This window comes from Miniopterus natalensis, chromosome 10 (genome assembly GCF_054644295.1).
Source record: "Miniopterus natalensis isolate mMinNat1 chromosome 10, mMinNat1.hap1, whole genome shotgun sequence".
In the NCBI taxonomy this organism is placed as follows: Eukaryota; Metazoa; Chordata; class Mammalia; order Chiroptera; family Miniopteridae; genus Miniopterus; species Miniopterus natalensis.
In genome coordinates this window covers 36,402,788-36,428,411 of record NC_142090.1, presented here as the reverse complement: position 1 = coordinate 36,428,411, position 25,624 = coordinate 36,402,788, and the positions used below count along the sequence as shown (strand labels likewise).

At 37.4% G+C, this 25,624-nt stretch overlaps 1 protein-coding gene across 4 annotated transcripts in view; it reads right to left on the bottom strand.

Annotated features, from left to right (window-relative positions):
- GLI3 (GLI family zinc finger 3) overlaps nt 1-25,624 on the bottom strand; it is a 310,853-nt gene that overhangs the window by 101,578 nt on the left and 183,651 nt on the right. For all 4 annotated transcript variants that reach the window (XM_016213240.2, XM_016213241.2, XM_087821074.1 and 1 more), the window contains one exon: nt 3,148-3,353. In XM_016213240.2, the coding sequence (XP_016068726.1) occupies nt 3,148-3,353 (206 nt within the window). The remainder of the gene's footprint in view (nt 1-3,147; nt 3,354-25,624) is intronic.

Below are 25,624 nucleotides of genomic sequence, written 5' to 3'. Positions count from 1 at the left end.
AATATAAAATAATGTTGAATGTCAACTGTAATTGAAAATTAAAAAAAAAGAAGGGAGCATAATTTAGCATCATAATATAAACTAAGTGTGGCAGACAGTGAAATCTAAAAAAACCTGTTTTTTGGACATCCCTCTGTCCAGCAAAAATTTGTTTACCACATTTGCTTTCTCATCCGCCTATAAGTTGCCTACTGTCCCTTTGAAACTCCAGACTCCTGCCCCTCTCTCCTTTGTCTAGAATGGCATTTAAACCTCAATTGTATCTTCAGGTTTCATACTTTTATGGTACCCTTACTTGTACATCCATAATAAATTTGGGGCATTTTCTCCTGTTAATCTGTCTCGTATTAATTATTAGCTAGCAGAAAGAACCTAGAAGGTAGGAGAAAATTATTTTTTGTACCCCCAGGGTTTAAAGAAATCACCAAGAATTTAAAATTCTTAAAATGTATGTACATAACTCATTCCCATCTCTGCCTTACAAAATAAAATTATTTCTTATATAAAATCACATATGTTCATATTCCTTACAGTAGTTGACAACTTAGAGAACTATGATTTCTTTACAGACATATTTAACATACTTCTTTCTCTAAGCTTTCTGACAGGAGTATCTGAATAAGCTCTCACTACCTGGAGGACCCAAAGTTTATACGTGGAAAAAGTAGCACAGCTTTAATAACACAGGACTGGGTGATAAGCTGCAATTTTGTGTTCCATAATTTAAAAGCTCTTTTTTCATTACAAAATCAAAAAGAAAATATACCTACCAATCTGGAGCAATTTACTGGCAAGAGTCAGTTCTATGAGAGTGGGATAATAATCGGTTTCCACCTGCCAATTTATGTGCAAACACTGGCAGGCTACTGCAGAAGTTCTGAGGGTGGTCTCTAAATTGGTGAAGATCTAGGTACAAATGCGAGCTCCACCTCTTACTGCTCCATGAGGTTGTTGGGAGCATGAATGCAATGATGCATGTAAAGTGCTTATTAGCATATAGCATTCCATCAATAAAAGTTAGTTTTGCAATTTTTATGTAGAAAAACTGGCATTCTAGTAATAGCTTTGTTTTATATTTGTGCCCACAGACATTTTATACATGATAAAGACAGAGATATAAATTAAAAACTCTTAGACCACAAGAAAGTAGTATTAGTAACTTGACTTTATTTGATTAGATATTATCGGACTCTTGAGGCAGAAAGAGGTAGGTACAACAACCAATCAAAAATGTCTCATTCACACTCATCGTGAAATACTATGGGTAGCAAAGGATAAGATGCTTTAACTAGAGGTCCACCTTTCTAGTGGTTCAACTAAATTTCCGCGAGACAGGCACAATTTCAAGTCCACTGTTTGCTGATCTCCCTTATCCTTCTTTCCCCTCTGTTCTCCTTGAGAGTCATTTCTAAAAACTTCCAAGTACTCCATGGAGGAGGCTCTCCATTTTTCCCATTGTAAAACCAAATCCCAACCAGAAGAGCTAACTCACATTTGACTCTGATAGTTTTATTTTTAAAATGTGAATTTTACAAACTTCCAGTTATAAAATAAATAAGAACTAGAGATGTAATGTACAATATGATGAACATAGGTAACACTGCAATATGGTATATTTGAAAGTTGCTAAGAGAGTAAATCCTAAAATTTCTCATCAAAGGGAAAAAAGATTTTTTTTATTTTTCCTTTTAGTATCTATATGAGATAACGGATGTTAACAAAACTTACTGTGGTAATCATTTCACAATATATGTAAGTCACGATGCTATACACCTTAAACTTAGAGAACGCCTGTCAATTATATGTCAATAAAACTGGGGGGGAAAATTGGAATCTTGTTCAAATGGCAAAACTTATTCTCTTTAGGTACCTTACAACGATCTGACTGCTGTTCCTGTAGCACTGCTAGTCCTGGAAGTAAAACTGAGTAGATGTTTACTGAGCAACCTCATGTGGCTTTCCTACATACTATTCCCACTACTCAGAACAAGCCTGGAAAAATGGTCTGCATGGAGAATGGGACAGTGCAGGGTCACTTTAAACATTGCTCAGTGAGACAGAGTGCATGGTGTTTTTCTCTGCTCTCAAGCAAGCACCAGTGATTTGTGACCTGCTGCAGAGAACTCACAACCTACTACCTGCAATTATTAAGGCTTATGCAATTCTAGACCTTAATTCAGGTTCTGGCAATTGTGGGCAACTGAGTTTGTATATGTGCATATGTGATGGAAAATGTTCTTCCTGAATCATAGGAATGGTTTAGAACTTGACAGTTGCAGAATACATAACTCTAATTAAAAAGTCATGTCAAAGTAATTAACTGGAAGGCTAATAGAACCAACCAGAATTTGATCCTTGAGAGCCTAAAATGAGCATCAGGTATTTACTGAATTAAGGTCAAAGTTCTTTTCTTTTCCCACCACATCCATCTTCCAGTTTTTGTTTGGCACAATCAAGGATAGAGGGCACATGCAGCAACAGTTTTGAAGCATCAAGTTCTCTAAGACCTTGCTATTCATTGTGTGGTCCACCAACCAGCAGTATTGACATCACCTGAGAGCTTTTTCAGACGTGCAGAATCTCAGGCCCCTTCTGGACCCATCCCACAAAGAATCACATTTTATCACCTTCCCCAGGTGATTCATATGCACATTGGAGTTTGAGAAGAGCTGCTCTAATAGACTTGTCTGTATAAATGTGCCTTTCACACATACGGAACAGAAAAGTATACATCAGACAGTGAGCAAAAGGCTCTAGTTACACATGCACACTGTGAGAACACTTACAGGGCCAGTCTAAACTTTTGTGAAGATGTAGAACAGAACAGTGGATAAGAACAAGGATTTTGCAGTCAATGAGATCTGGCTTTGATTTCCACCTCTGCTGCTTACTAGCCAAAGGACCAGGCTGCAAATTATTTAGTCCCTCTGCATACTGATATCTTTACCTGTAAATGGAGATAATAACCCCACCATCATGGGGATGTCTCTATGTTGAAATGAAAACATGCACTTAAAGCATTTAGCACAGTGTCTGGCATGTGGGAAACACCCAATAAACCAAGCTACCCAACACTATGCCCCAGGTGAGGCAGAAGGAAAAGGTGGCATGATGTGTGGAAGCAGAATGAGTTGGTCTGAGACTTACCATCTGTGGGGCTCAGTCCCCGGGCTGCAGAGATCATGGAGAGGGACGGGCTGCTGTGCAGAGACCGGATGTAGTCCATGTAAGGGTTGATGTAGGGATGTGGAGGGCTGAAGGGGGACTCCGAAGCTGCAGTAGGGTTCCGGTGTGGGGAGATCCTAATGAAGGGCAAGTCCGAATATGTTGGGCTACTAGATAAGGCAGAAGGCCTAGGGTAAAAAGAAAATCAGATACAAGAAATATGCATGAAACAAGTGTCTCCACAGCCTCTGTCTATGAAAGAAAACAAGATTTTAAGTGAATTCAAGGTATATATATCAGTAAGGCATATATATTTCTATTATCTTAAAATCATATAATGCAGGTAGAACACTACTATACAATTATTTGGGCAAAGAAAATTGACCTTTGAGAAATTTTATGACACTATGAATATAGAAAAATAAAGGTCTGCCTTTGGCTTTCCTGATGAGAAGAAATTCTAAACAACAGCCCGGCCAGGCGTGGCTCAGCAGTTGAGTGTCAGCCTAGGATCCAGGAGATCATGGTTCAATTCCCAGTCAGGGCGCATGCCGGGTTGTGGGCTCGATCCCCAGTTGGGGGCGTGCAGGAGGCAGCCAATCAATGACTCTCATCATTGATGTTTCTATCTCTCTCCCTCTTCCTTCCTCTCTCTGAAATCAATAAAGATATATTTAAAAAAAAAAAAAAGAAAAAGAAATTCTAAACAACAGGCATCTGAGCTTAAAGTAAGTTCTGAGATCATTTTTTCAATTTGACACGAACACTAATTTCACCATTGAAAACTTACCTCTCACCATCATGGTGTTGCATTAAAAAGAAAGATAAGAGAAGAAAGCGAATTTGTCTAGATGAAGTCTGAGCATGCACATGGCAGAGAAGCCCACAAATAAGAAAAGTGACTAATTGCAAAAGTCTGTAAAAAATGTGAAATCAGACACTCCATATATCTCTGCTCGAGCTTTACTGCTAAGTCTTGCAGGATGAATAAAACCAGTTTTACAGATCTGGATTTCACTTTGTTGAAGGCAACTCCTCCTCTCTGAAAGGCAGCAATGAGAGTCAGCTTCTTCTCACACTCATTTTTCACATGAAATTCTGATTAGCCACATTCAGTGGTCAGTAATTAAGTGCTCCTGGGGTTGGAAAGTTGGAAAAGAGTGAGGTTTTGATCAAGCTCATGCTTTGGTTATAGTGAGCTAAAGTAGACTGCACACTTGGACTGATGAAAATAAATTTTTAAACACACCTGGTTGCAACCATACCCCAATTCTCTTCTGGTCCTCCCCCACAGCCATCCCCAAAGCCTCTACAACAGGCATTTCTAGAATGGCCAGACTGCGCAACACCCCTCACTGCCTTGTTCCTTCTTCAATAGAAAACATTTTGTGTGGATAATCCAGTGAACTGGCCACAACAGGCTAAACACTTGCACTCTCCATTTTCTCACTGACAGAGGGCATGGCCACAAAAAGGAGAAGCCAAGATAGAGACAGATCTACTGAGAACAGCAAATTCCTCTTATGCCACTGGCTTTAAGTGTAAAATGAAAGGGAGGCGAAACATATTTTCTCATCACACCTCTCAAAGCAAGCGTATATTGACGGCTGGGCCCTGGCCCCTATCACCCTGTCAGAATACAATCTTGGAAGAAGCCAGCTCCACCAAGTGCACAGCACAGGCACTGAAATAAATGAAACCAAAGATCAGATAATGAATTTGCTCTCAGTAGAAAATAAAAGAGGCTCAAATATGGAGGGAGATTTTCCTTCATGCTCTTAGTTATTCTTTTCTCATTTTGAACTAAGTAATGGGGCTTCTTGTTATTCAGATGCCACTTTTGGTGAAGTAAAATAAAAATTCAGTTTTCGAAATTTACATGTAGGAAGAGTGAAAACTCACCACCAGAAAATAGCTATCTTTTCAAAACAACTTGAGGCTTTCCATACCCACTCAGAAATTAGTAAAATTACTTATATTTTAAATAAAATCAGTATAACCTGTTAGTGTATTAGTGTATCCTATTTTAGCTCTTTACTACAACGCAAGTTAGCTCTGTGTTACTGGTTAAATTAAAAGTTCCATTTAGATGTATTGCTACTTTAGAGCACAGGGGATGCTTGCTCCAATTCAATAATTCATTTTCTACCAGAAAGGAAAACCAACCTTCCAAACTGATTAAAAAATAATTATTACAAAGTATAAACTTATTTGTAGATATATGATGAGAGACCGGGGCAGCAGAAATGTAGAAAAGTAGACATTTCAAGAAATCCATGAGAAGATATCTCCTAGACAAGCTTTTGTGATCCACTACAAACCGGGTCTGAACAATATGAACTAAAAATCAGTGAAGGCAATAGTATTACTTACTTTTTGTGTGTGTGTTTTGTTGTTGTTTTCAGTTTAGATGAAAATTGAAACTTGTTTTTTTTTTTAAATTCCAGAATTAAGAAGAGTTGTAAGAATATTTTTAGAGGCCCAGATTCCATTTTGAAGAATCACACATGGAGGGAAATTAGCATTTAGAATAGCATGAAAATTATAGAGGTCAGAGTTGGGCAGTCACCACCTAAAGATGCAAGGAAGCCAGGAGATGGCTGAAAGTTTTCTCAAGCCTGGACATCTGATGTCTGCACCCAGGCATTCACTTTCATTTGACCAGTTTCCACAAGAAGACTGAAAATAACTATCAAAAGCTGCCATGAGAAGGAATCAAGACCCAGTCACATCTTCCCTGGGAGGAACACCAGTAAGAAGCAGCACCAGAGAAGAAGGTTGATTTCTCCTAGAGGTGAAATCAGGCAACTTCACCCACTCTGGGAATGTCATAATCACACATGTCACCTCCAGAGAGATGATGCTGAGGAGATATTGGGTCATCTAGTTCTAAACAAGGCGGTGGGACATGGCTTCAGACAGGAATGCAAATAAGAAAGCTGTAAATTAACCAACTGCCCTAAAGAAAGAAACTATCTAGTTCAAAAGCTAGCCATCCCAGGATATGATTAGCAAAATGTTTACTATAGGTTACGCAGTGAAGGGTCATTAGCAATTCTGGAGACAGGTAAGACAGACCATTAGAACAGCGGTACCATGGAAGGGCTCAGGTTCTGAAGGGGAACTGACAGGGACGGCAGCTGTGCAACCTCAGCCACCATACCTAACCTCTCTTTGTCCTTAAGGATCCAACAGGGAAGATACCTACCTTGTAGGGGTCTTGGCAAGTGAATATGAGTAAAGCTTCATGTAGTGAGCTGGTATCTAATAATGCTAGATACCATACACTATATATATAATGTACACTATGCTAATGCACTCCACTCCTAATCTATACACATATACAATAAAGATATATATACTCATACAGAAATATACACACACATGCATATTAGGGATGGCATAAACAGCATACTACGTGATTTTCAAACACTGGAATATGGGAACCCTGTTTTCAAAGGGAATCTTATGCTTTGCTCTCCTACCTGACAGTACTCCTGAAGAATCTCCTTGGATTTCCCAGGCCCCTCTTAATAAAATCATAAAACTAAATAAGGTGGTTAAGGACAGGAACTCAGTAATTAGATACAAGAGTTTTGAGGGAACTGGATTTGAAGTAAGGTATCACTGACTGTGTCACTAAGCAGAAGTTCCCTGATAAACACAAAAATGGAACAATAATAGCTCCCTCACAGGACTGCTCTCAATGACTGACTGGCGCTGGGCACTCAGGAAACAGTGGGAGTTGGTAATGTCCTTCAGGGTTGTCAGAAGCACCCCACAAAACTTTTATGTGTGTGTGATTCTAAAGTCAGCAAACAGATGTCCACATGCGTTCCAGTTTCCTTGCTGCCTGGTTTCTCACTGGAGGTTGATCACTGATTAGTTCTGTTTCCACATCAGGCTCATGAGTTGGTTAGCATGACATTCTTCTAGTGCTGAAGCCTGACAAAAATTAGTTTCTAAGCCCGGCAGGCGTGGCTTAGAGGTCTAGCATCTACCTCTGATCCAGGAGATCACTGGTTCGATTCCTGGTCAGGGCACATGCCTGGTTTGTGGGCTCAATCCCCAGAAGGGGGCATGCAGGAGGCAGCCAATCAATGACTCCCATCATTGATGTTTCTATCTCTCTCTCTCCCTTTCCCTTCCTCTCTCTGAATCAATAAAATCATATTTTAAAAAAAATAGTTTCGCCCGACAGGGCGTGGCTCAGTGGTTGAGCATCAACCTAGGATCCAGGAGATCAGGGTTCGATTCTCGGTCAGGGCATATACCTGGGTTGCGGGCTAGGCAGCCGATCAGTGACTTTCTCATCACTGATGTTCTATCTCTCTCTCTCCTTCTCCTTTCCTCTCTCTGAAATCAATAAAGATATATATTTAAAAAAAAAAATAGTTTCTAAGCCATCAAAGCTGAGCATCCAGCCCTGAACTACAATGGCTCCAGTGCCACCTGACATGGATATAAATATATATAAATTAGAGTTTTTCAATAAAGCTGCTTTTAACGTTACCTAACCAGAGCCACTTCCAAATTCCTGGAAGCTAGTTCACTTGTCAGTTTGTTTTTTTCATTGTAAAGCAAATTTGAGAGGGAAAGTTAACCTCCCTAACTTTAATAGGCAGGTATGTGTTTATTGCTGTGCACGAGGGCCATTTAAGATTATTACAGGAGAGGAGAATTCTACTGGAGTAAAAGGAGGTGGGAGTTGTGAGGAAAGCCAGCCACAAAATTTTCCACATAAATGACATAGATTATTTCACAAACTATCATAAACTTCACCTGGTAAATATTTGTCAAACTTCCTAAAAATCTTCATTTGAAGATTACAGTAGCACCAGAAGAAAATTATAGGTGCCTCTTTCTTGGTTTATATTTTTATATTTGAAGATTGCTGTTGGACTCTCATGATTTTCTCTGCCTGTAGCTTTCCCTTCTCTCTCTGTTCTGGGACTGGGGCTGGACAAGGCTCAATAACTGAAGGAGAGCATAAACCATGGAGAGAAAAATCAAAACAAGAAACATTCTTAAAAGAACATTGAAACTTAGAATTGTTCCAAGTTCAGAGATCCATGCTTTTTATGTTATACCCAGAGAGTACAGAAATATGACTGTGACCCTCTAAACTAAATCATACTAATTTTAGTCTGGGGACCAGAGATGCCCCAGCTGTAGAGGGTTGTCTGGGCTACCAGGGCACAACTGCAGGGATGAACCTTTGTTCCATTACCTCTGCAACTTGGCTCATGCAAGCAGGACCAGCAGGCCCACTCAGGGATGGTGTCCTTATATTGCTCTCACCCATTTGTCTGTACAAGGCCATGAAGACCTAAAGAGCAGCTGTCATTTGTTTCCATATTGCCCAATGGATAAACAAAGTATAGTTTCAGACAAGAAAGAAGGTGAGGATTATTTTGATGTTCTCCCAAAAAACAATAAAGCAATATGAAGTTGTGTGTTTGTTTGTAGAGATAATCTGAATTTGGATTAATTTTTTTAAAAGGTCATGGAAACAGATTACAGTGAAAAGAGTAAAAGAGTAAAAGATTCTTATTAGAGCATTTTTAACATTATACTATGTATGGTAAACTTCAAAACAAAAACACACTGCAGAGAATACCTTCTTAGAATGAAATATGATTACATAACCTAATTTGTTACTGCTTTTTCATCTATCTTATTGGATTACTAAAGTGCCAAGATTAAAATCACAGTATTTAATCACTTGCATGACTTATTATGAGAGCATTAAACAAGGTTTGTATGCTGGATTATTACAATTTGCTTTCATGTTGCTTGGAATGCTGGAAATGTACATAATACCCCTGGCAACTTTGTATGAGGGCTCCCACTACTAGAATGAAATGTTATTTTATATAACAAATTTATTTTTTGTTTAACTTTGTTCTTCCCATAACAAGTAAACACTCTTTATATTCAAGCAGTAGCCTAACAATGTATTTTTATAATGTATTTTTAACCAATTAATTATTCTATAGTCAGTTTTAATAAACCAAAATTTGTAATAAATATTTGCTTTCCATACAGTGAAGAAAACAATTAAAACATCCACGGCTAATATGCTAAACACTGTCAGAAATCTGCACATTCCTAGGCTTCATATTTTCCTCTATTCAAGGTAAACTCCCAGATAATCTCTGCCCCAGCATTATCATGTGACCCTTACATGTACAGAGAGTTGTGCCAGTTACTTTCCATTTGCTATCCTTCACCTGGGAACCACTACATGCCCAGGAAGGCTGGTCTTTAGGGTCAAAATCAGCTGGCTCATTTTTCCTCTGGACTCTACTAGGAGCTGGCAGTGGAGGGAAGAGAAATCAAGGGTATTTATTCCAGTCACTTCTTCTCCATAGCTTGAGATCTGCTAGTAACATTCCTCCCCGCATGGCCACCTCTCCAGAAATGTGACCCCTTTTCTTGGGCTCCAGCCCTCAATGAATCAGTTTGCTTGCACTTTCAGGTTAAAGGTAGTAACCTTTTTTAATTTTTGCTAGTTCTAGGAGCTGGGCTTTAGGGTCACTTTTTGGGCCTTTAACCATGTTCACATCTCTGCAAATATCCACTCTTTTAAACTATTAGGACCCTAACTGATAAGATGGTTCAGTTTCAAATCCCATTTTTATCATCTTTGTAGCTAAATTATATTTCTCATGAATTTTGAATTGACTTAGGCTTTTTACAAATTTACCATGTTGGATTTCAATTTTTAAAAACTACATGTATAACTACACAGATGAATATTTCAATGACATATTATTGGATAGACATTTTATTGAAAATCCATTTACTAAGAATTCATTATGATTTCAGCACTTGGGGGGATTTCACAAAATATACGTTCATTCAGTCTCTGCTCTCAAAGAGTTTACAGTCAAATCAGGTGAAAAGTATACATGTATAAGGAATGCATAAGAGCAAATGTTATCTGATGAGCAGCACAGTCAAAAAGCACCAATAGAAGGATTCTAGGATGCATCTTGGTTATGAAAAATATGGAATGTAAACCATGCTACAAAATGTAGATAGGATTTGGTTAGAAGTGACCACTAAAGGTGAAAGTTAAAACATTGCTTAATGTACACATTAATACTAAGTTGCTGAATATTTTCTTATATGGCGAATTTAAGGGCTATGGTTACATTCTTTAACAACAAAAAAAAGGGAGAGGGAAAAAAATGTTTTAATGATGAAACATCATTTCAAGAGATTTTTCACAATGACTTTCTTATTTTTATTTTCTCTTTATACCTGAATATAAAGGATTTCATATCCATGAATGGAAAAGTTAAGAGATTAAAAAAAAGTCATTCCTTATGTCCAAGCTATCCAGATTGAACCAAGGTCAATATTTTAATTTATTTAGTACCAGCACCTTTTCAGGCATTATGTACATCTAACATAGTTAAATAAAAGTATATTTTGAATTACAGTTTTGCTTTTAATATTAAAAGGTTTTCCAAATATCTCTTAACAAACTGTACATAAACATTGTTTATAATTGCAGTACAAATTAAAGCCATAATGACTTATCATTAAACATCCACTGGAATGGCTAAAATTAGAAAGACTGACGAGGCTAAGTGTTGCTGAGAATTTGCAGCAACAGGAACTCTCAAACAATGTGCATATAAGCTGGCACAACCTCTTTAGAAAATACTTGGGCATTATCTACTTGAACGGATGCACATGCTATGTTCCAATAATTCCTTTCCCTGTTATGTGCACAATTATGTGTAAACATGTGCCATAATGTAAAGAATATTCAGAGAACTGTTAATCACTAATAATTAAAATTGGAAACAACCAAATATCTATTAACAGAATAGGTAAGTAATTCATACAATGAAATAGTAAATGTCTATGAAAATGAACAAACTGCACTGTGAAAAATCTCACAAACATAAGCCTTGCACAAAAGAAAATACTATATAATCCCATTTATATAAAGTGCAATTAAGAGACAAATCTAATCTTCAGCGTGAAAATAGTCAGGATAATGTTTACCTTTGGGCAAGTGGACTTTTGGGGTGTTGGTAATTTTTCTATTTCTAGACTAGGTTAGTGGTTACAGGTTTTCACTCTGATAATTCACTATAATTTGTGCAGCTATATGTGTGTATTTTGTGTACTTTTCTGTATGTGTACTACATATTACCAATTTTTTTAAAAGATACACACAGGCCCTGGCCAGGTAGCACACTTGGTTAGAGCATCACCCAGATACACCAAGGTTGTGGGTTCAATCCCCAGTGAGGGCACATACAAGAATCAACCGATGAATGCATAAATAAGTGGAACAACAAGTCAATGTATCTTTACCTCCTGCTTTCTCTCACTCTAAAATCAATAAATACAAAAATTTTAAAGTATACACACATTTTATAGGTGCCAAACATGTCAATATTTTTCACAGTGGTGGCAAACATTTCTATTAAGTTCAGAAAATCCAATAGATATACGCTTATATTTTTCAAAATTTATAAAATATTGATGCTTTAAAAAAAACATAAATAATGATACTTATTGCTGTCACAAAAGATTGTCCAGTTGACACATCAGTCTAAATTCAAAGTAAACTATGGAAGATAAGCTTCTATATATTAATTTTAGGGGAGGAAAGTTCCTGCTAAGGCATCAAAGGAAGAGATCAAGATTCACAATACATGTCTGTCATGTCCTTTGACAATTGAAACAATGTTATACAAGTATTATAAAAGTAATGCGATTGTCTATGGCTAAAATTGATTTTATTCCTTTCTGAGAAGACTGTAAAAATAATCTGCCAAAATGTATCTCCATTCTATACTATAAATATACCTCTATATTAATAAATTAAGATTTCAAGGTCAGGAAAATAGTCCAAGACTATAGAAGGAAGTCCAGTCACATAACTACAATATGCTATGCACTGTTATTAAAAAGGATTCTTGCCCTGGCCAGGTGTTCAGTTGGTTGAGTGCCGTCCTATTCACCAAAAGGTTGGCAGTTCAATTCCTGGTCAGGGCACATACCCAGGTTGCTGGTTCAATCCTCGGTCAGGGTGCGTACAGGAGGCAACCCATAGATGTTTCTCTCTCTCCCTCTCCCTTCCTCTCTCTCTAAATCAATAAAAACATTATTTTTTAAAAAGAATTCTTAACAAACATACTATTGGTTTGAATAAGGAGTTGGCACTAAATGACTACATCTCACAGTAAGCATCTTCTTTCTGCCCCAACTCACACTTGTATAAAGAAGCCTGCTGTGTGTCTCTAACATTTTAGAAACAAGAGAGAGGGAGCACCAGTGGGGAAGACAGTATCCATGATCCAAATGGCTGTTACCAAACCAGTTTTTAAATAACCTGTCATCAATTTTAAGTACTTTAGTTCCATAAGTACATAGTATATTTAAAATTATTACTTTTAGCAGCCTCTTTTGTTGTCCAAATGGAATCCAAATATTCACACAAAGGTACCCTTCTTTTTGCAATGTAAAATAAATAAAAGGAATCATTTTTTTCCCTCCAATTACTGCAGAGTTTTTTGAGAAAAATTAGTCATAAAATTGGTTATGTATTTTTTAAATTAATAAAATTAATATAAATTATTGTTCTATATTGTTAATATATTATATATAATTAATATAAAACTAATAAGCACTAATTATTAGAAGATGCCACCTTGATGAGAAAACAAATGTGGTTGCCTCAAAGAAAAATTCAGATACCCAATTGCTAATCTTCCCCTAACCCACCGCCTTGCAGATGAAGAGACTGAGAGCTGCCCTCAGTGGTCCTCCTATTCACTTGATGGGGTCCTGTTTTCTAGAGAGCTCCCAACTGGTTTGTGGTAACAAAGCAGACAGGCGTGGTCCTTTCTCTCTTCCTTCCCTAATAGTATAAACTGTTCCCTTCAAAGAGTCACCTTTTTCTTTTGGACGCTCTCTTTCTCCAGTGGTGGGGAGTCTAATCCAGACAGGCCCAGAGGACGGGGGAGATTGGGGTGAGGGGAGGTATGCTCTCCTGTCTTACTCTCTTCCTCCAAGTCTCCCAGTGGTGGGGAGTGTGCAATTTAATCAGCTGTTCTATACATCAGAGTAGCAAGATCTTACAATTAGATATGGTATTGGGTAAGCTAGATCTTTAAAAGTCTGCTTTGCTCCAAGGCTATTTAGACCTAGATGGAAAAGCAGCAGTGCTGTATACTATTTAATTTTTGACAAAAAAGTATACATAAATCCTTCAGCCTAATACTTGTCAGATGGTAAGTTCTCAGCACATTGGCCCCTTCGACCAACTTGCTCATTCCTACTGACACTATTAACTACTAGAGCTCTGGGCTGGTTATGGTCAAAGTCACCTTGTTTTCACCAATTCCCTGTGTATTCATTTTCTCAGGACCTCAGGTAGAGACAAGTGAGTTCAGCTATTTGACATCTAGGAGCACCCATTCCACCTCTTCTAACAAAGCAAAGAGATCAGTAACTTTACTTGTAAAGTAAAATAAGTGGGTTATTTTTTTCTAAAAGTAAATTCAAGGGCATGATTATTCTGTAGTTTTAGTTCAAAATTTCATTGCCATGAGAAGAGAAAAAAATGGAGGGTGGCAAATATTTCAAAGCCTGATATCTCTGACATTCCCACCAATTTTCCACTTATAATAATAGATCCTATTTTTCAGAATTTGATGAATTACCAATTCCCACACATGCACAAAAGCAGCAGTCAAAATGGCAAAATAATGACCTTTTCCAAAGAAAACACACAGAAAAATAGAAAGACATTGAAATGCAACAGTGCCAAGTAACTCAGCAAATGACAAAGTCCTATGAACTAAAGGTATCTAGAAGACTCCTGGGAAGTGTGGCATTTATTTGTCTCAGTGTTATATTCTCTAATAATTAGATTCCTATCAGCCATGACATCCTTGGGTAGAAACTTTTGGATTTGCTCCATGATATCTATCAGGTAAAGAAAGGAGACCCTAAAATATACATAAGAGTGAATCAGAATTGCTGATTAAATTAACTAAACAAGCCTGTGCTTGTATCATTTACCTAGAAATCTCAACAATTTAAGGTAAAGTTATTTTTTAAATCTTGAGTGCCCCAAGCCAGGATCTGTTATTTAAATGAGAAATCTCCCAGGAAGAGGTTTCAGATATTGGGTGGAAATAATTAATTAGAAAAAGGAAGTTAGGTTTCAACAGTTTAATCCTCGCTTCATATTGAGTCCTCTTACTGGTGGTATGGAGAATATTTATTTCAAACACAGAGTACATCTGGAATTCTGAGCCAGAAAGAGTACAAGGCTTCTGTTTAATTTCTACTTTGTAAATGTTACTTCAAGAACCAACTAAATAGAATAAATCCTTTATCAACAGCAGTCTTCAAGGAGCTGGTATGGACTTTTACACTATTACCATTATCATCATAATCCTTGTAATTATTATTACTAATAACTATTAACTAGAGTGTTTTTCTAGGTTGTCTCTTGTGATCCTTGGCAAGATACATCTGACTCATACTTTCCTTCATTCTTTAAATCAACTTTTTAAAAGTAATAATAATGTTGTCCATCAAGGAACCAATATTAACTATCTAACTATTATTAATTATCTAAATAGCTCTCTTCTAGAATAAAACCACTAAGGTTTGCCAGGGCTCTGTCCTACTAAAGATGAAAACAGTGGTCCTTTTAAAATAGCAGGCTCTTTAGATTTAAGTAGAAGTAGACCTTGTAGGCCTCTACTACAAGTGTGTCCCAGGCACGCTTTTCAATATTCCAGAATTTTAACCCATTTGAGGGTGCCAAACTTTTCAAAAATAAATTAAATATGGAAAAGGAGTATATCTAATGTACTGAGGAACAAGTTCAACAGAAAAGAAGCATTAGCTTTCACATAATGAGATAATTTTTGTATAGTTCTTGTTATCCTGGCTTCAGAGAACTTTGCTCAGGGCACAGAGAATAACACTCTAGAAGAATGAATGGCCCCTTGGAAAGGGACCACAAAGTCTGCTGCTGCACTCCCTCCTTCATAGAGAAAGCCAGTCTTCTGATCCACAAGTAAGGACAGATTTCACTGACAGGAAATGTCTAAATGATGTGCCAGAGAACTACTAGCTCATATTACCATTACAGAGTCTGTGCATAAGACCACAAACTTACTGGAAACATTTTTGGGGGGCTTTACATTTCTCCTCTGTAAAATGTAAGGATCTGGACAAGATGATATCCATTTCGCCCACCAGGTCCTAAACTGTTTTCTGTGATTCAAATCATTTGTCCCTCTCTGCCATTGGTTCATTTTGAAAATTAATATTATAAAGTCTGTTACTTGAATAAACTTTGTTTAAAATTTAGTGACACCTTACTTGAGTATCCTACAAATGAGATCTCTTTTTCTTTCCTTTTTCCCTCTTTCTTAAATGACATTGCCATCACCACAGTGACTGATGATTCCCCGGGCCATCTGAACTCCAACTTTGATATTACTCCCAGAAGGAATGAAAGCATTTGGCTTTATTTTGATTAGATTTGGATGGCAATTGTTTAGAAGAAACTGGGGCTATATAGCCATGCAAAAGGCTCAGTACTAAGCTACAGCTTAAACACTAAAGAAGCTTTTACCAGTGAGTTCAGAGCTATTAGATGTTTTTATATTAACATTTCTCCCATCCAGGTTTGTGCATTTTATCTTCATTCTTTCAAATCCTGAAACTGTTTGGATAAGGGAGAGGATTTATATATTATACATACACACAGACACACACACACACACACACACTTCTAAGAGCAGTCTGAACTTTTAGGGGAAATTGAAGAGGCTTTGTGTCAAGTACAGCTAAATCCAGCCTTTCCATATCAAACCTCTGCTAGAAAATTACTGTGCAGATGATAAGGTGGAAAGATATAATAAAAAGTGACTCCACTCAATTTACACTGCAATATTGGTATGACTGAATATTTTTCATTCAGGTGCCTGATAAAATCGCTAAACTGTGTATTGCAGATAAATAAAGGAGGCTTCTGTCAAGAATAAACACCATTAATCATGAAGTCTTACCCTCTGAGAGCCTGTACCATGCATCTGCACAAATACACCAACATAACCAGCATGCAACACATGCTACACTTCTTTATACTGTACCAGACTGAAGTTGTCCTCTTTTTCTATTTTTTATGATTTAGGCAGAAATAGCATTTTGAAAACATTAATACATTTTAACTTCACAGTCCTGCAATTAGGTCCATTATTATAATATTTAGGAAAAATTGGCTGGGCTTTTGGGGGGGAAAAACTTGACAGTGAAACAATATTTTTGCTGATTACACACCTACACATACACAATACATAAGATATATACTGTATTTCATCAAAGCTAAGATGCTACTGATCTAAAAATGTACTATTATTTTGGATACCACTAAGAATGACAATACTTCCTTATCACTTTCAATTTTTACTTTATACTCATTTTTAAAACTCGTTTAGGCTCATTCAGACATAGATAATATCATATGTCACCAAAGTAATTGCACAAAAAGGAAAATATCAGCAAAATAATTTTAGTAAGAGATACCTGAAACTTGCCCATGACTGCCACTTCACCAACAGCAATCATAAAACACTACAGATTGTAAGATACATTCCAATTTCAAAGATGTTAAAAGGTGAAAAAACATATACAACTTAAAACAAATGACTTAAATATGGTAATATAATAAATACATATTAGGTAATTCAGCCATTTGTCAAACACCTATGATATGATAGATTGTGTTAAGTGCTATCTATATGTTCATTCTTTGAATTCATGATATAAAATGGGACTGAATAATGAAATAGGCTTGGGCAGAGTAAATCATCTGATAGTAAATACCTAAGCTGGATTCAAACCCAGTCTATGATTTTAAACACAAAGGAAAATTATCTCAAACCAAATACAAATATGTGTATATGCTTAAAAATTATATTTTAGCATTACTGATGCTGTTAATAGAACAGATGGTATGGTTTTCCAGTTATCCTTTCACTCCAGTGGGAACCTATGTGAACGACATTGAAGTAGCACAGGTAGTGCCCTGCAGCTCTCCGCACTGGTAGCTAAGGTGGGGTGTGCAAAGCATTACTTGGGGAGTAAAAGGATGAATGAGGAAGGGATGACCAGCTTTTAGGCAAGGCTCTCTTAGCACATCTTCATATAAGGAAAGGGGACAGAAGAAAATATGGCAATAGGCATGTATGTATTAGGACCACAATGTTTTCATAGACTCCTAAGTATCCATACACAGGAAAAAATACAAAGAATAAACCTAAACTTTCCCATAACCATGTAATGTTAAGAAGAGAGCTTATTCTGCACCTTTGGAGTAGAATGTTCTATAAATGTCAATTAAACCCATCTGATCTAGTATGTCATTTAGAGTCACTGTTTCCTTGTTGATTTTTTTGTCTGGAAGATCTACCCAGTAAAGTCAGGGGTGTTAAAGTCCCCTACTATGACTGTATTGCTGTCGATCTTTCCTTTAAAGTCCTCCAGAAGTTTTTTTGGTGTGTTTTTGTACAGCCTGTGTGAGTCTTTTCTTCTGAGGTGGTCTCTTGTAGACAGCATATATTTGGGTCTTGTTTTCTTATCCATTCAGCTACTCCAGAGCTGGAGAATAGGCATTCTCCTCAAGTGCACATGGGACATTCTCAAAGACAGACCACATGTTAGGACACAAAACAAGCGTCTACAACTTCAAGACTGAAATCATATCGAGCATCTTCTCGGACATTTACACCATGGAACACTATGCAGTTGTAAAAACAAAGGATCCCTTACCCTTTGAGACAGCATGGTGGAACCTGGAGAGTAGTATTATGCTAGGTGAAATAAGCCAACCAGAGAAAGACAAGTGTCACATGATCTTACTCATATGATCTTACTTATTTGTGGAATCTAATGAACAAAATAAACCAATGAACAAAACAGATCCAGAGACGTAGAAGCATGGAACAGACTGAGGAATCTCAGAGGGAAGGCAGGGGTGGGTGGGTGGGGAGGAATTAACCTAAGAACTTATACGCATATATGGGTAACCGGCGGGCACAGAAAATAGTGGGGTGAAGGCCTGGGGGGAGAGGTACAGGGGGGAGGGGAGGGGATCAATGGGGGGGAAAGGGAGCATTTTTAATGCTTTCAAAATTAAAGATAAATTTAAAAATAAAAAAGAGATCTTAAAGTCAGATCATTTAATCTTGCTACTTCATTTCACAGATGAAAACAAGGAGGTTGAGAGAGGCCAGGGAAAGTGTTAGGATCTAGTTAATTTGTGGCAGAGCTGAGAATGGAACTGGTTTGAGGCCCATATCTGTTACAAAAACAGTTTATGAAGTGGCTTGGAGAAGAAGATCATGGGAAGCTATGTGTAGATAGAGTTATATTTGAATTTTCTGGAATGATACTTTGAAACCCCGGAAAAAAGCATTATCATTAGCTAATGTAACCACGATCTTGAGTGGGAAGAAGGTATGCTCAGAGGTGATCACTCAGCAAAGCAGCAATCCAGTCCTACTCCTGAGGATGTTTGTGTTCCATAGGAAGTATCATGGCAGCTTTGCTTCAGCTCACTGGGGGATCTTTTCAGAGCCCACTCCAAGGAAGAAGTGCCACTTCTGGCCAAAAGAAGCTTAACTCCCATCTTCCAGGCAAATCCTCCATGTGTGAGAAAGAACCTTGATCCCACAGAGTGAATGCATTTATTTGCTCAAGGGAACACTGCCCAAGAGACCCTCAGAGAAAGTCTGTGGCCCCTAAGGCTCACCAAAATCGGATGCCAAGAGCCCAGTTCAAATCAGGCCCAGCAAGAAAACAGGAGGATCCCAAGAAAATCAGAATCACTGCTTGGGACCTTACCTGGTTCTTTTAGGAAAAACTTCTATGTATAAATGGGTATTTACACTGCATGTAATTTTTACCACTGACTTTGTGTTCAATCATTTCTAACAAACTCGTTGGTCCTCTTTTGGGAAGTTCCACGTCAAAACTACTTCCAGGCACACTAGCAATAAATGCAGGCTCCCAGTTAGGTGCAGTAAAACCCATCTGCTTGTTCTCATGTATAAAAAATGGGTAAAAACAGGTGAACAGATCCTTTACAGAATTTTGCCTTTAAGACAACTAATTTTGTCTAGTGGTCTCACAATGTTATACCAACACCTGTAATGAAGGTATAATTCATTAAAGAACCAAATACTTAACCTTTATTTAAAAGGTTACTAAGTTTAATTGTTCATCTCTGTCTCAGTCATAAACAGTACTTCAGAAAAAAACATATTTGCAAGAAATTGTAATAGCTACAATTAAGATATCTTAATACTGTTCATTACTGTTCTTGATTTCTACACAGATGGGATGTATTTTGTGGAAATTATTATGAAATTACTTCTGAATGTAAATTTAACATAAATGGAGCTAATGGTGTCCTGCCCCACCCTGCACAGGATGACTTATGTTACTGAAGTGGGCATACGTACAATACCTTGAACTCCCCTTCTTCAATACATTGAAAGGAAACCAAATGACATAGTGTCCTTCAATGATTTTAAAGCTAGTGATGATTCAACAACAGTTACGTTATTAACCTGGAATGAAGTATTACCCACTCACTAATGAGATTATAAAATGTCTTTAGGTCTCCATGTTAGGGAAACACTTGGCTTGGCAGAGACCAGGGCAGGCCAGATCTTTGGACTAATCAGACAGGCCGGAATCAAATGGACTGGAAGAATTTGGAGGCTGTGGCTCCGAGGAATGTAATTCATGCAGAAAAGTGTTGTCAGAGGAAGGCCAGGGAACCTCATGGGAAGAAAGCAAAACAAACACTTCAACAAAGAAACAAAGAAGGACCAATAGACTTTTCTAAAGCATGAGTATAGGGAGACTTCACTGGGGGCCTCAGACAAAGGCCTCATCAAAGGACACCTTTGCAAAGCAAAAGAACCAAAAAGGATGTTTGTTTTGGGGGGAGGTGGAGGGGCTAACCTCTATTTTTCATTCCTTCCAATTCAACTTCTATCTCCCTCCTCCCAACACACATAGAAACAACAAACAATAACCAAAATAACTAATATGTTTTATGTCTGCCCAGGTCAAGAGGTGGGGAAGTTAACCCAAATTAAATAAGGTACACATATCATGTATCTTCTCAGTGTTCTTCAAGATCATTTGCAAGTACATGAAACAAGTGCCCAAGTCAGATCCACACAGCCTGCCATCCACATAAGACTCATGGAATGCTCAGTAAGTTACACTCTGCAAATTCTCTCTCATAAATATCAAATGACATTCTCAACCAGGGAACTACCCAACTTAGAGAGAATCCCTCCATAGAGCTTAATGCATACAGCATTTGCAAAAGGTGGGACCTCTGCTTTCAACCCTCACCTCACAATTCCCCGATTTCCAGTGAAATATTGACTCAGACTCTTCTTCTCTCAATCCAGTAACTACATTTATCCTGCAGTCCTGAAATCCAAAGTCGGAGGTAACCATATTTTGATCATTAAAACAAGATTACAATACTTTATGCTGACCTTCTTTTTTCCTCTTGACTACTTCAATTAAGAAAGATCATGCAAACTTTTATTGACTCACCCCAAGGGCAGGCTGAGATTATGATGAGGAAAATGGACAGAAGTGAGTGGTATATGTGTCTACAAAAAATATTATACATTAAAAATAATGAAGACACATTAAATACTTAATTTAAATTTTAAAAAACTAATAGGTTAGGTAATATAAATATTAACATAATTCAATATAATTCTAATATTAATCTGTTATGTCCCAGGCAACTATGATATGAAAACCTTTTACAGGTTTGATTGCCTTTGCTAGTGATTTACAATTTTGAATTTATTTCTGAAAACTTTCACTAGTGTGCATAGTTTAGGTTGAAAGCAATGCAGACAAGGAATACAGGGATTCTGTTCTATGGGGGAACCAGAGATTGCTTTGAATAGAGGCAAGAAGCATTTTAGTAAACTGGGAATGCTTTCTTTGGATTGTGTCTTAAAAATGTAAATCATAGCCCTCCAGCGTGGCTCAGCAGTTGAACATCAACCTATGATCCAGGAGATGGAGGTTTGATTCCCAGTCAGGGCACATGCCTGGGTTGTGGGCTTGATCCCCAGTGGGGGATGTGCAGGAGGCAGTCAATCAATGACTCTCTTATCATTGATGTTTCTCTCTCTCTCTCTCTCTCTCTCTCTTCCTTTCTCTGAAATCAATAAAGACATATTATTTTCTTTAAAAAATGTAAATCATATCCAAGCAACAGGGTTGTGGTGATTTGTTTTGCAGATGAGGCAGATCATTTAACTGCCAGTGCCTCTCTCTCCCCCACTCCCCCATATAATAGAGAAACTGTTCATTTCAAATGAACTTGGCGACATTTGGATATTATCTGAATGTACTTAAAAGAGTATTGGTGCTCTCCAGTTAGTGCCTAACTCAGAGATTTTTCAACCTTTTTCATTTCAGGGCACATATAAACTAACTACTAAAATTCTGTGGCACAATAAAGAATATATTCTATTTTTTGCCGATCTGACAAAAAATAGGTATAATTTTGATTTATTCACACTAGACTGATATTGTTGTGTTGGGTGTTGCCATTTTTTTATTTGACAATCTAAGGGGAAAGAATTCAGTGCCCTTTAAACATTCTTGTGTAATATGGGTTGAAAATCTTTAGCCTAACTCATTCCCAGGTGGTAGGTGACACACTCTAAACCCAGGGATCAGTTAAAGCTCTGAATTAACATAACTGACTTTAGGCAGAGTTCTTATTACCTGGGGGTGACTGGGCCTGAGGAGGATTAAGCTCCCTGGGAACAATTTGCCAGTATGACTAGCACTGAAGGACTCTCACAGGTAAACCTTTAAAAGATCGCCTTCAATTGCAACTATACACATAACTCATTCTGATATTAGTTTAGATTTTTGGACAGAGGCTATGCTTCCTATTGCCTACAGTGGTCCCAACTGAGCACTTTCTAATGGATCTCTATGTAGCTGTATGAGGTTTTAAATATCTATAACTTATAAACATGTGAAATGAGGCATGACCCACAGTATTAGGTGATTGGCTTTTAGAAAAATCTGCGGCTTTAGGTTACAGACCCTTATTTTTTAATTTTTTTTTTTTTTTTTTGAGTTTATCCTTTGGCTTTTATTTTATTTTTATTTTTTATTTTATTATTGTTTAAAATATTACAGATGTCCCTTTTTCTCCCCAATGACCCGTTCCACCCCGTTCCTTCCCCCTCCCCAGTCCCTCTCCCCACCATTGTCCATGTCCTTGGGTTGCGCATATATGCACATAAATTCTTTGGTTATTCTCTCCCCCTCCACCCACCCACCCCCCTCCATCCCTCTGACATTCATCAGTCTCATCTATGCTTCCATGTCATTGAATCTATTCTGTTCATCAGTTTATTAAGTTCTTTAGATTCCACGTATAAGCAAGATCATGTGATATTTGTCTTTCGCTGCCTGGCTTATTGCACTTAGCATAATATTCTCTAGGTCCATCCATACTGTCCCAAAAGGTACGAGATTCTTCTTCTTTACAGCTGCGTTGTATTCCATGGTGTAGATGAGTGGATAAAAAAAGCTGTCAGACCCTTATTTTTCTCATTACTGGAAATGCTCTCTCATGCCTAAGGTAGTTCCTGACCTGCCACTTCTTACTTTTCTCTCTGTATTATTTTCTCCCTATTTGTGTTTATGCAGTGTGTGTGTAAAGAGAAAGAGGAGAGGCAGAGGTGCAGTGTATAGATATAGCATTATATATGATGTTTTTGAACATCAGAGTTATTAAAATTGATGCAACGTCACCAATTCCGCTAGAAATTACAGGAAGTAAACACAGGACCCATAAGCCATTTAACTTGTTAAATTTTATACAGTTGCAATATACTGATACCCATTATTGTTCTGATATTTCTTTTAGAAAGATCACAACAGAACTAAAAATGGTCAAGATTTTTTTTCAAATTTCTTTTCAATATAGTTATCAAGAAACACTCTGCAAAAACATCCCTACCTTAGGACTGAGAGGATGACTTTCAGAACTGGCCTTCTTCCTGCTATTCCCTTTTACTATGTTTAGTTTGCTTCGATCACCAAAGACACAAAACTCTAGCTAATTTGTTACTTAGGATTCAAAAAGTTAGTAAGCAGTTTCCTGGAAACAAATCTGCTAGCATTTTATTTTTTGATGTATGAATTTCACTGTGGGCAGGGGTGGGGATGAAACAAAAAAAGGAATGAAAGACAGGCAGCTCTGTGTCACTGGCCTTTGTTCTCCTGGGGGAAGGTCTGGAATGAACTCAGCATGCTGTGCTGCTATAGGAAATGGCATGTCTTTGTTTAGGTGGAAAAAGCAGGCTCTGTTACCTAAGTGAAGGAGAGCTGGCCGCATAAGAAGAGCTGCAGGCAACTTCAGCTTGGGTGGTAGTAATCACCAGAGAGTATCTTCCCATTGGGGACAAATTCTGTTAAAGTTCAATTTTTTCAAACACATATTTTGAAAAAGAAATAAAATGATGGCAGTAAATTTCTGTTTTCTCTGAAGCCAGGCTTACCATGAGTGGAAAGCATTGTACTCAAAGAAAAATAGTCTGTTACAGTCCAGTACTCCCCAGGCACCCGCAACAGGTTTGGCACAGCAGGCTCTATAGAGCCAGCGGCTTCCGGTTCAGTGGCCCTGAATACCTTCAGTCACTATCTGCTCCTGGCCTGACTGCTGAGCGCTGCACAAAGAACACAGAAATTTTAGCCAAGAAGCTGGCCCTCAGACTCTGAATATGCACTGTAATTAGGACCTGCTTTATCTGCAACCAGTGACCAAATTCAATATTTCAGTCATTAGAAATATTGCAAAACAGAAATAAGCATTATGTCCTTTAAGTACGATTTTATCTCATGTTTCTTATAGCAAAACAAAGTGTGTTTAGCTTGATTTGGATTGATGTGGCCAGCTCATTAAAATGTTTAAAATTTAGAAATTGTAACTCACCCACATTTTCATACTTGCCCAACAAACTATGCATGTAAGTGAACTAAGGTAGTTCTTGAAAATTAAGCAGGTTTTACATTTTTTCAGTTTATCATGAGAAACGATAACCAAAATATGACATGCTCTTTTTTGAGCTGATATAATATGCAATGAAAAATTGGGGGAATAACAGTAAGAGAGCTTAAAAGTAGAAAATATAATAAAAGTAAAATGGCAATTGCTTATAAGAAGGAAAGAAAAATAAAGCAGAGTAATGGCGAAAGAGCAGGCTGGAAAGGGGATGTTATCTTAGATCAGGGAACGGCAAACTTTATTATTTTAGATGTTGTGGGCCATATTCTGTGTATCAGCTACTCTGCCCTTGATTGCTAAGGCTGCCATAGAAATTAGTGAACAAGTGGGAATCACTGTGTTCCAATAAAACTTTATTAACAAAAACAGGCCATGGGCTGGATTTGGCTCATAGGCCACAGTTTGCCAACCCCTGTTTGTTAGATGGTCCTTCATAGAAGACCTCTAAGGTAAGAAGATTTGTGTAGGGAAATGTATTGAGGGAACAAGCCATGGGTATCTCAGTGAAGAAGGTTCCAGGCAGATGCATGCTGTGATGTAGTCCAACATCTAAGTAAACTGCTATTATCACTGATCTTTATTTGACCATATTTTAATATGGTTGTCTCAAATGTGATTACTCAATTGCTCAATATTCTACAGAGTTGATGAATCACAGTTTATCAAACCATTCCTTGTAACTGGGTTTGTAAATTGTCTGGTTATTTGGTGTCACAAATTCTACAGCAGCAAACATTCATGTATGTCAGGTTGAAAGGCTTATTAGTTTAAACGGCTTTTTATACACTGCCATACCCATCCATATCTTAGAAATTTGCAGAAGACAATGACAGCCACTAACACAGAACACTTCCTATAGTGTGTTGTTAAAATCCTTTGTGCTCACCCAGGAAGTAGAAACTAGAGCAGCAAAGTCTGCAATGTTCATTTTCACGCATAGAATATAAAAGCCAAGAGCCAGAAGTATAGCACCTGATGCCTGGATTAAAATAATGCATGATCTACTCCTAAGATATGTAACTTCTCTTTATAAGGATTTCCATGTCTTTAAAATGAAGTTAGAGATACTAACTCTATTATAGGGTTGCTATAAACATTACATAATTATGTAAAGTCTCTCAAACTGTGCCTAGACGACAGTAAGTATTCAAAAATGTCATATTACAACTATGGTCATTATTATTTCTTTTTTGTGTGAATTATCTATTTATTTCTATTTTCCCTTATCTTTGAAATTTTGCTATTCTTCCTGGGCTGTCCATTAGAGATTGTTAATTTCATTTATTTTATTTCCATGTGAAAGGCCTGGAA